The sequence below is a fragment of the Oculina patagonica genome, unplaced genomic scaffold (assembly GCF_052425735.1).
Source record: "Oculina patagonica isolate OP01 unplaced genomic scaffold, crgOcupat unplaced380, whole genome shotgun sequence".
Classification (NCBI taxonomy): domain Eukaryota; kingdom Metazoa; phylum Cnidaria; class Anthozoa; order Scleractinia; family Oculinidae; genus Oculina; species Oculina patagonica.
Genome location: NW_027558233.1, coordinates 1 through 12,195, shown reverse-complemented (window position 1 = coordinate 12,195; position 12,195 = coordinate 1). Strand labels below are relative to the sequence as shown.

Below are 12,195 nucleotides of genomic sequence, written 5' to 3'. Positions count from 1 at the left end.
ATACTGTAAGGCTAAGCAGTTTTCAAAGCGGATCTCGTTCGTTTGTAACTTAAATTTTAACGCCCGGGAGATATATTTGTTTGAAATGAAGCTATGGGTTTTTCATAAACGTTTATTTTTACAGGAGGATTCGGACAATCTTAAAGGGACATGGTCAGCGTTCACATTTTGAAAAAAGTCCACCTTAACCCGAAATCAAAATACGCGTAGAGAACCTTCAGAAATCTGCTTCAATCTTCTCAGTGTTTTTTTCTTCTTCTAAATTTTTCCATTTAGTGAAACACTGAGAAGATTGAAGCAGATTTTTGAAGGTTTGTTTCGAAAAAGTCCACAGTGGTCTTTTTTCAAAACGTGAAAACTAGTGTCCAGGTCAGCGCGGTAAGAACGCTGACCATGTCCCTTTAATAAGATAGATAAAAATATAGCCGTGACACAGGATTGCTGGTAAATTTTGGTTTAGGATAGCAATGATCTTTGATGTGCTTAACAAGAGTTGGAAAATATTATTTTTCTCGCTTTTCAGTTGCTGGAGGTGATGGAAAGAATACTGTCCTTCCCTGTTACAAGTCCAGTAATGAAGATTCTGACTGGTCTTGAGGTCCTGCTCAGAAAGGCCCAGGTAAGATTGTTGGCTATTTATATTGCAGTCCTGGGACTTAAGCTTTAAGGTAATCATTTCTTGTCGTTATTGTAGATGTAAGGCCATTCTGTAATTTCCAAACTTGTCCTAAAATCAAAGGGGACCTATAGGCAAGTTTCATAAACAGTGTTGGGCCTAGCTGCCAACCTAAGATGTCTAACTATCAATCAAGATCAGTGTTTATGATTATGCAACCAGCCTTTGTTATGAGGGTGCGTGATGCTAGAAAATCAGTTATGGAGCAGAAGAACGTTTGGAATAGTTACACGATTTTTTACTAAGAACTTGACTTCATGGGGAAAAACTTAGTTGGCTCTATTTGCAAGGTCTGTTTGGAATTGTGATTGAACAGGAAAGCCTTATCAAATCAAACCATAAGGTGCTGGCATTTACTCCGTTTTAACTTTTCACTCTTTTGGAAATATAAATAATTCAAAACTGTGTTGTTATGTTTCTCTGGTAGGACTGGGAGTCTAATGCGGCAAAACATGTCAGCCTTAAAGACCATCTGGACAATGTGACGCAACTGATTATACACTGGAGAAAAATGGAGCTTAAGTATAACTCTTCTTTCGCCTTGAATTTCGTTGGATTACTTTAAAAGATTATCCATAACATTTTATGGCAAGTTTGTAAACTGTCGTCTTTCCTTGCTTTACTGCAGATGTTGGTCATCGCTTCTTGATGTGGCCAGTGTTAAAGCAGCGGAAAAGGCCAGTCAGTGGTGGGTCCATATCTATGACTCGTTGGAACAGTTTAGGGCACGTGAAGAAAGTCCAGAAGTTTGTGGTAGGTAGAAATGTTTTGTATTTAGAAAATTGAAAATGGTCTTTTCACAGCCCGTTGCAAACATAACAGAAATTGGGAGAATATGAAAGTTTATATTAACCTGGTCACATACAAGAGATTTAAATAGGCCCTTGAGATTTCGAGTTTGCGCAACGAGCTATGTAACATTTTTACGACATCAATCCAAAAAAGTGCAATTATGCATCATGACCAGATTTAACTATAACCTCACTTAATAACAAAACGTTTACATAACCAATCCGAGCACACATTATATTGTTTAAATTCCATGGCGACGTACGCAAGGTTTTGGGCACTGCAATAATAAAAGTGTCAAACAAACAGCTTGTGTTGTCTTCCTGTGTTGTAGTTATACTTATGTCATGTTTGTCATATGCTTGTCATTCCATAAGACTAACATGAAGACAAAACAGTTGAAACGTACCTTTACAAGCAGCATATCAGCTACATAGTTAGTTAATTTAGTCATCGACATTCACTGTGATCTTTTTTTTTTCTAAACAGAAAGCGTTCCAAAACACAGTGAATTTATCGAAACACTTCAGGGATTTATCGAAAGCTCAACACTTGGAGAATTTTCCTCCCGTATACAAATGCTATTTGCTTTTTACAAAGAGATGTGCTACGAAGAAGCCAGCTCTTCTGCCAATGAAGGTGACTTTTCCTTTACAAAAAATGCCTTGTGGTATAGTCGCAAAACATTGATGTATTTATAAACGCATGTGCAAGGATAAGTGCGTGATCCCAACCCTTGAAGAAAGCCCTGTTCAATTTATAAACAGTTTGATGTTGATAATTTATGACAAAACTGAATAATTTTGAATTTATCGATCCTCAATAGGAGTCAATGCAGAGAGTGGTGAATTACACCGGTACGCGTCATTATGTACATTTTTAAGTGTATTAACTTTTGTTCTTTAGTGAAAGTATCCGATGTGCTGTGGAACCTGTACAGCTACTACAAGCAGTTTATTCCTTGCATTGAGCAATCTATACAAGAAATGAGAAAACCTATTGAAAAGGATCTCAAGGTTTGTAATTGTAATGTAATACAAGAAGAGACACATTGTCTACGTTTATTGCAGGAGGTAAAGTTCGTTATACCAGTTTAGTGACAGTAACCCATATTTTGGGACAAAGTTTATCTTCTTTCGCCATTGCTGTTGGCTGGGTATTTAGAAAGAGCAATTTCCTCTAGCGACATGCAGGTGTTTATTTTTTCGTTGTAACTCCCGGTGATGGGTAATTGTGAATTGCGGGCAACGTCGTGTCATTGATTTGTTTTATTCTTGTGTTGTTTTTATTTCAGGATTTTGTCAAAATAGCGAAGTGGAATGACTCCAACTTTTGGGCAATGAAGCAAGCTGCTGACAAATCCCATCACACACTGCACAAATTTGTGCGCAAATATGAGGTAACAGAACAAGTTATTGATGCTACAGCTAACTGACAGATGGTGTTTGGTGCTCACGTACAAAAAACAACTGTGGTGTATTTTAGAACTCTTATTGCTTCTTTATGAAGTTGTCAGTATCCTGAATAGCTTGACAAAATAAGCAAATAGTTACCTTACAAACTGCAAAAAAATAGCGAGTAGTTGTTGAAAAACATAAAAAATTAAGCAAATAATCATAATTATTCCTAGATTATTCTGTGAACCAGTTCTCAGTTACTGCTTACTAACTATTACCATTTTGTTTTTTGTTTTTTCTCAAGGGCTTACTTGATGAGCCAGTGCAGAAGACCTTGATGAATGTGAAGAAGACTCTTTCCTCCCCTGAAGATAAAAGGCATCAATCAAATGGAAGAAAAGGTGTACACGCCAAGTGGTTCACATCAACAGATGACTTGAAGGTCAGATCATAATAATGTTTGTACTTGTAGCAGTTAGTTCGTCTTTAAATTAAAGAGGCCAGTTTCTTTTGTGTCAGTTTCTAAGTGTGACTAGGTAGAAAATCTCTTTATGACATGAGTTTGTTTTGCATAAAAGTGAACTTGTAAGTTAAACTAGTTTTCATTTTTGGAGAGATTTTGCACTGGCCTTCAGTTTGAAAAAAGAGATACAAGGCTACTTGGGAATGACCAGTTTCGAGTTAAGTACAGTTGAACCTCTCCACAACGGTCACTTAAAGTTGATTTTACTGGCTGATGTGAATCAAGTGTATTGACCTCAGACGGTCCACATGAAAACCCTAGTCGTCATCGAGAGGTGTCTATAAGTTAAACTAGTTTTGGAAAGATTTTGCACTGGTCTTCAGTTTGAAAAAGAGATACAAGGCTACTTATGAGTGACCAGTTTCGAGTTTAGTACAGTTGAACCTTTCCACAACGGTCACCTTGGATTTTATTTGACTGGCTTATGCGAATTAAATGTAATAACCGCAGATGGTCGAAACGAAAAACCTCTCATGGAGAGGTGGCTATAAAAGAGAGGTTCAACTGTGTTCTACCAACTGAGCTCACCTGACCGTAGTCAGTGTAATCTTCACCAGTGGCAGTGTCAATGTTGAAGTGGTAGATATGTGACTAATGTCAACTGTATGATATCTGTACAGACGAATTTGAGTATTTAATCTAGTGTGATAGTGTGATCTTCCGGATGAGGGTAGTCCTGAAAAAGACTGTTGTAGGTGTCTGACACTTTTACAACCTGAGCGGACTACCTTCATCCAAGTGACAACACAAGACGAACTACTGATCCTCATGGAACCGTTAGATATACTACAGAAGAATTGCGATAGTAACTTTAAAACTAAAAAAAAGTTGCTGTCCTTGTTGTAGGTTTATTGTGACAGAGGCCATCAGCTTGTGTCGACTTATCAAGAATACGGAGTGTGTCTTTCATTGAACCAGACTCGTCTGCCAAAACTGTTTCAAAAGATGAGACAGCTGTCACAGCAGATAATGCGCCAACAGGAGTATACAGGACTGGTGATGTCTTTAGATGACTTTACAGGTACAACTGGCTCTGTGCTATAATGTATATGATTATTGATGTTCTTTTAAGTTTTAGCTTGATTTTTATTTAACCGCCGTTCAGTACACCAGAGATGTGTTGGCATTCCGTACATTCCCACGACTTAACCGTGGCATTTTGGTTTCAAAATTGTTTTGGAAGTTTCCTTTCAGTAACAATTTCATAACGAAATCCTTTTCGTTAACTCTATCTTTAGGTATTTTAGTGGGGACGTACATGTATTATTTCGGCTTATTTCTTGACACTTTGTTGCATGATGGTTTGAAGAGTAGTAAGGTTAGCCAGTCGGATCCTTATGCCAAGTCCTTGCACTTTTCTTCAGGTGAAGTCATTGCCACTTCGAGTGAGTTACAAGCTTTAGATGTGTCCAATCAGGTAAGGCACAACTATGTTGTATGCCAGTTTGCAATGGATCTATTGATTAATCCATACACAGATTTTTGTGAGTGGTCACGTTAGTAATGATTTTTACTATAACATTTCCATCTTAACTTAGTCTGTGAGTTAGATGCTATTGTCTTAGTGTTGTGTCTCTGGGAAGGAAGTGCTACTTTCCTAGTGCCTCTTTCCAGCCTATACTCCCAGTCCCTCCTTGCTACTGAAATTGGGGAATTGTTCTGGCATGATGAGCCATTAAGTTCAAGATAATCTTTGCCCTTTGTTTTGCGATTGATGGAAAGGTTCTTCAACGACACTTTCCGTAGGCAGACAATCAGTCATGGTCATCATCACAAACACTACATGTTTGACCCAATCTATGTGTAGTCCTAAGTGGACACAATGTTCTAAAATTTCAAGGCAATGAGTTGAATTTTGAAAGTGATTTTGTCTTAAGAGGTTGTCTCATTAATTCTTTCATATTTTCTTGCAATTGAGTAATCTTTGGTCTTGCATTTCCAAAGTTATGTATACAGTACTAAAAACATAAAGCTTTTATTACTTACTATATATCGCAGCCCAAAGAAAAACAAGCAGAAATGCGGAAACATATTCAACAGCGGAAACGGAAAAGTCTTTCAGACCTGTTCAAGATGTTATCTTCACTTGGTATGATTGCAGTTGTTTCTTGTTCAACTTAGTGAACCATACAGAAGCTTTTTTGTGACTATTAAAGGTGTAACTCATTTTCTCAAGCTATCCTCGGCTACCAAATTGCAGTTAGTCCTCAGCAGTGTAATGTACACAACTTTAATACTATTGTTACTTATGCTATGAAAAAGGCTGCAGGCCTGATGGGATCATTTTGTCTGCAAACTTGTTTTCAAGTGTACCACTAATAACTAGACTGTTTTTCAGGTGTGTCATATCGTAAGGGACTCAATCTTGAACGCCACTCCACTGGAAAGGAGGCCATGTTTCTAGCTGCTGTTGACGAAGAGGCCGTCACAAGATCAGTGAACCTACTCTCAGACAGATCACCGTAAGTACACACAGTAGAGGGTCTGAATGGGGGGGTCCACATGTCGGTAGTCAGTTAAAATTTTATTACTTTGTCGGTTGTCAGTTATATTTTTCGCCTTTTGTCGCTAATCGGGTATGAATTGGATGGTCCGCATGTCGGTAGTCAGTTAAAATTTAATTATTTTGTCGTTTGTCGGTTATATTTTTCGCCCTTTGTCGGTAGTCGGTTAACCCCATTCAGACCCTCACAGTAGATTGTCACAGCAAAGTGAACGTAACTTTTATTTGAATGGTCGCATGTTAGAATGAAACTTTTTTTTGAATTTTCGCACGATAGAATTTCATCTTTCGTCCATAGAATTTCATCTATGGACGAAAGAATTAAAACGAACTGCAATATGTTACTTACATGCACAAATAAATGTAATTGCTACATATATGCACCTCATTCTCTGTTGTTGAATGGACATTTTTCAGTGACTTGTTAGATGAAGTCGAGCAGCTGTTGGATGGTTGCTGTCATCATTACTACAAGTCACTTGCCAGGTGTGCTGCCTTCACTGTTGCCATGGTAACACCATCAAAGGTAAGAAGATGCGAGGAACTTCTGGCTTTCATTAAAATTACTGTAAAAGCACCATTTATTTTCAATGATGCGTTAAATGATGGAATTTTCTTCTCGTTAAAATGAATCTGAGTTACAAACGTTTCCAGAGAGCACATGCAATTGGTCATGAGATTTATTTTTGAGGGCTTGTGTAAACTTGCAGGCCAAATCGGAAAGACGTCTCAGAACTCTTCTCGAGTGACATTTTATTTCTCCTTACTGTGTCAATACATGCATTGATAAGTACACACGTGACAAGAGGAAAAATTATCTTGATGTGCATACAGATTCTAAGAAATAACTTTGATTGCGAAGTGTCTATGTTTGTCGATTTTCACTTATAAAGCTTGTGCCTGTAGTGCCAAAAATACATAAATACGTTCCCAAACAATCCATTTGTGGAGGCAGAATGTTTTGAAACAATTCTGGCTCAAGCATAACGGTATCACTGGATCCCTGACAAGTGAGCATATCCACTTTTTGAAGTAATTCTATTCGTTTTGTATTTCTCTAGGAACTCAGTATCGGTGACATTGACCGCTGTAAAGGTTGCAGTCAACATCTGCTCCATGTTTGTTTTGAACAGAGAAAAGTCATCGCACAGTTCTCAAGGAACATTAGAAGTACAAGGTAATACTAATATTCTTAAGACATTCAGTAAACTCTTTAAATGTAGTAATGTAACGTTGATGTCTGATACATGCAGGGGTTTGGCTTTTGAGTGTTAAGCAAAAGTAGTTTTAGGTTATATATATGATAAATGCAAATGCGGCCTTACACTACTGAAGACCAGAAAACATTTTCAGGCTCTGAGCGGGAGTCGAACCCACGACCTTTGCGTTGCCAGTGCCAGTGGTAGAGCATTGCACTGGCAACGCAAAGGTCGTGGGTTCGACTCCCGCTCAGAGCCTGAAAATTTTTTCAGGTCTTCAGTAGTGTAAGACCGCATTTGCATTTATCATATATATATTTCATTGCTACTGCTGGACACACATTCATATAGTTTTAGGTTCCTTGCATTTTCTTGTAAAATTGTATTCAATCCGATTTTTTAGCAGTTTGTTCTCAAGCTTAAAGTGCTACTACGATCAAATTTTCGATTTCCATTTTTTTACATTTTCGTGTACAATTTGACTTTCTTACTTACCTTGCCAATTTTCAATCCATTACGAACATCAGAAGTCGTTTTATTTTAACGTCTATTTCCGATAATTTACGGCCGCCATTAAAAAACCTTGTTCCAAGGCTTGGTTGCGAATAGGAGAAAATGACGTCAAAGACTCCAAATACCTCACGGGTTGAAATTATAATAACAATCAGCATAGAACATTGCACGAAAAATAAGCCCAAACGTTTTGTTGCTTTTCGCGTGATTTTCACTACATATTGTTATTATAATTTCAACCCGTGAGGTATTTGGAGCCTTGACGTCATTTTCTCCCTATTCGCAACCAAGCCTTGGAACAAGGTTTTTTAATGGCGGCCGTAAATTGTCGGAAATAAACATGAAAATAAGACGACTTCTGATGTTCGTAATGGATTGAAAAATTGGCAAGGTGAGTAAGAAAGTCTCTTGTACACGAAAATGTAAAAAAATGGAAATCGAAAATTTGATCGTAGTAGCACTTTAAGTCTGGTAAAAGGCCATGTTCAGGGCCATGTTATACGAGGCAATTTTCCTTGCAGCTTGCAACGCAACGATGACGACTGAAAAACATTGCAAGTTGCAAAAAGGGTGTCACATGTTCGCAACTTGCAACGCACCTGCTAGAAATGATCATCTTAAAATCTCCCGCGAGCGAGGGACGCGCTCTGATTGGCTCATTTTAATAAAATGACGCTGCAAGTTGCAATTGACATGTCACACGGATGGTTCTACTTTTCTGTCAACTTGCAACGCAACATATTGGTGCATTGCAGTTTGCAAAAATGAGCTGTTACACGTGAATTTTTTGGCAACTGGCAATGCAACATTTGTTGCGTTGCAAGTTGCAAAAAAACCTGAATTGCCTCGTGTAACATGGTCTTAACTCTATCTCGCAATTTTTGTAGAGTTGATTTTTGAAACAACAATAAATGAGAACATACGTGGACAGAATAGAAAGCAATGTATCTGACTGTGTATGGCTGATCTGCATGTAAGAAGATTTATTTTTTATGAGTTTCGAATGAGAGAAAATTAAAAGATTCTTTGTGGGATTCAGATCATGGAAACGTACTGATTGATGTTCGCGATTGCGAACCTTCACTTTAGATCGCCACACTACTTTAAAAGTTTCAATTGAGCTTGCGCCCCTCTTTAATATAATATAAATATTAAGCGGACTATATTAGTTTCTTACAATCCGTTCTTTAAACTTGTTTCTCAGTGTTTGTCTAAGGCAACTCACCGAAGCTGTTGCTTTACCAAATGATGATGAAAACAAGGGATTGATACCTTTACCACCCCAGAAAGACCTTGAAGGGCGCACGGTAAGTCTACATACAGTGTAGATTATTATGGACATCTTGAACATGCTTTCGTTTCCTACATCATCTCCTTCCTCTTAGCTTCACCCTATTGTCCATTGATGTACATGATTTTGCTCGTACTTAATAACTTGAAATAAAGTTTGTTCAAACTTGTAATCCCTTTTTTAAGGTCCAACTGATGGCTCTTCTAACTCGCACCGCCCAAGTACTACAGCAAATGGCCATACTGGTCAAATGCTGTCCCAGTGATGATTTGTCACTTCAGGAATGGTCTCCACTGCCACAAACAATGTTGTCACCTCTGGCTAGGTGTTCTGCTGACGATGCTCTTGTAACAGAAATTACTCAGATGCTAGAGGTAAGAATCAGTACATCTTAGATATAAAAAACTTAAAATAGGCTGAACACTCGTAAGTATAGTCTGACCTTGTCATATCAACGCGGCCTCATAACGTTTTCATTATCTATTCAACTCATCAACTTAAACGATCTCTGAGGTACTGGCTTAAATTACTTAACTGAATATTGACGACTAACAACAGTTTAAAAAAAAATTATTTCCAGTCTTCTAAATTGGGCTAATGCCATTTTGAGTACATGTATTTTGTAAAAGTTACCAGTTTGCTGATTGTGCAGATAAAGTGAACATTCGAATGATCGAAAGTTACCAAAATATAAGTTTTTGTTATTGATAATTTTATAGTGATGCAATGTTAATATAACTTCATCAGTCCAGCGACTTGGTGATTTAATCTTCATTAGTAGAAACTCGGCTGTGTTCTATTGGAAATCTGCGAATCTGATTGGTTCTCCCACTGATTTCTATTCGCCGATAGAAAACAGTCGCGCGCTCGCGTAGCTCTTTAAGCGTTAAATTGTCTTGATTTTTGTCTTCAAAGTGCACAATATTGTAGGTTTTGGACTGAAATCCTTTAGAGTTTCTACTAAAACAATTAGACTACTCGCCCTCGTTTTCTATGAGCGATAGTCAACTCGGCTGCGCCTCGTTGACTATTTGCTCAAAGAAAACTCGGGCTTGTAGTCTAATTGTTAAATAGTAGATTGTGTGCGACCAAGACTTGGTGGTCAGTATTTTCATCTTTATGTTCCTTAATAATTGCATTTCTCTCAATTTCAGAGCTCTGTAAAGAAAGTGCAACAACTAGCTAAAGATGTTAGACCTTACGCTGCTGTATCTGATCACGTGTTAAACAAATCCAGCCGGGATGACAGGACAGCTTTTATAGCTTCTTGGTAATTTACATCTTACACAAATTTAATCGCCTATATTGAACTTTGTTGGTAGAATTTGACAATCAATAGAACTGTTAGATATGTGCAATTTATGAAAAAGAACATTTATGCGGGTATTGACATTGATGTACACCAATTTAAGTGATGTACACCAATTTAATTGATGTACACCAATTTAACCGCCGCCTGGTTAGCTCAGTTGGTAGATCGACGGACTGCTGTGCGGGAGGTCGTGGGTTCGAAACCCAGACCGGACCAACACTCAGGGTCTTAAAATAACTGAGGAGAATGAGCTGCCTTTGTAATTACATCTGCAAATGGTTAGACATTCTAGTCTTCTCGGAAAAGGACGATAAACCGTAGGTCCCGTCTGTACTGTCGTGAAATGTAATAAACGTCGTGAATTGTAATACCTGTCGTAAATTGTAATAACAGTTGTCGTGAATTGTAATAGCTGTCGTAAATTGTAATAACAATTGTCGTGATTTGTAATAACGCACCTATCGCAAATTGTAATAACACATTGCCGTATTTTGTAATACTCCGAGCTGTCGTAAATTGTAATAACACATTGTCGTGTTTTGAAATAATCCTTTAATATGAGAATTAGCAATCATACAGAAATCTGGTTTTCGTTTTCTTTAACTGGGGAAAAACAGTTAAAGATTTCGTGGTGTAAATTTATTCCTGCTTTGTATCGTCATAGTTATTCAACATTATTAGCTAACTACTCACCAGAATTGCGACAAATTTGCAGCAAAGCACGTTGTAAGGAAACGTGAAGTTACATTTGTTATTCCTCTAGTCGGTTTTTAACAAGTCATTGGTCTTCATTTTTGTGAGGGAAAAACCATCTAAACATATTGTCATGATATTTAGCTTGTCTTTTAAGTGTTGAGCCATTCCACCCTTTATCTCCCTTCGGTGTCGTCTGACCGACTTAAATTTTCACGTTAAAAAAAGTAAAACGAGCTATGAGGAAGATAATGACGTAGTCAAACACAACAGATTAATGGCATTTCTTAACACTCAATAGTAGTAATGGCGGTTCTTCTTTCTTTTCTCCGTGTTTTCGTTTGATTTTTACAACCCCATCGACCTTGTCTTCCTCAATATTTATTGCCATCAAATTGATTTTGTTTCCAGTCTCCACGGCAATGATGTTGTGGTATCAGACCACCCATTGTAATTCCGAACTCCTCCTATTTTCACAGTGATGTTCAATTAAATAATTTTGTTTGGATGGCTTTTTTATTTTATTTTTGCTGAAAGAGTTGTCCGGTGAATAACCCTTTTAATAATATCATCGGCGGAGAAAGGTTGAAGCCAGATACCTGAAAAATAATGTTGAAAAGGTAAAAACTAAGAAACAGCGAAGTTAACCTTTCTCACTCCGTGCCAACACTCCTGAGAGTGAGGGGCTGGGCAATGCAATTAAGTACTAATGAGGTACCATTTCTACCCTTTTATTTAGAAAAAAAAAAACAAGCTGTGAACTTGAATTTTGTTTTGTATTTTCTTTCTTTTATCAAAATAATGCACATTTTTTGAAAAAAAAAAAATAATAATAATAATTGCCGGAGCCTCTCACTAATTCCCTTCGATGTACGTCGCCAGAGTTTAGGGGGGTCCTTCTTGAACTGGCACTAGTTACGAGCGCGAAATATTATGTTTTCAATGTAGTTTTTCTCGTTCCAACAAATTCACCATAAAGCATTACCAAACGATCAAAAATGGCCTGCCAGGCTGCCATTAGAAACTGCTCTAGATCTGAAGTTAAGAATAGAGTGTGATAATACTGCTTATTACAAAACACGACAATGTGTTATTACAATTTACGACAGCTCGCAGTATTACAAATTACGGCAATGTGTTATTACAATTTGCGATAGGTGCATTATTACAATTTACGACAACTGTTATTACAATTTACGACAGGTATTACAATTCACGACAACTGTTATTACAATTTACGACAGGTATTACAATTCACGACGTTATTACAATTTACGACAGTACACCCGTCTCCTGTAT

General features: G+C 37.5%; 1 protein-coding gene across 1 annotated transcript; it reads left to right on the top strand.

Moving 5' to 3' along the window:
• Window positions 1–523: 523 nt before the first annotated feature.
• Window positions 524–10,161, top strand: LOC144640610 (midasin-like; the record flags this gene model as incomplete). Its single annotated transcript, XM_078499705.1, has 16 exons — window positions 524–619; window positions 1,104–1,198; window positions 1,305–1,429; window positions 1,955–2,104; window positions 2,372–2,481; window positions 2,760–2,864; window positions 3,167–3,304; window positions 4,232–4,406; window positions 4,750–4,802; window positions 5,384–5,474; window positions 5,724–5,847; window positions 6,306–6,414; window positions 6,950–7,065; window positions 8,805–8,907; window positions 9,077–9,265; window positions 10,046–10,161. Coding segments are annotated over 16 exons (1,895 nt in total), but the record flags the coding sequence as incomplete, so codon positions are not given.
• Between the last annotated feature and the right edge of the window lie 2,034 nt (window positions 10,162–12,195).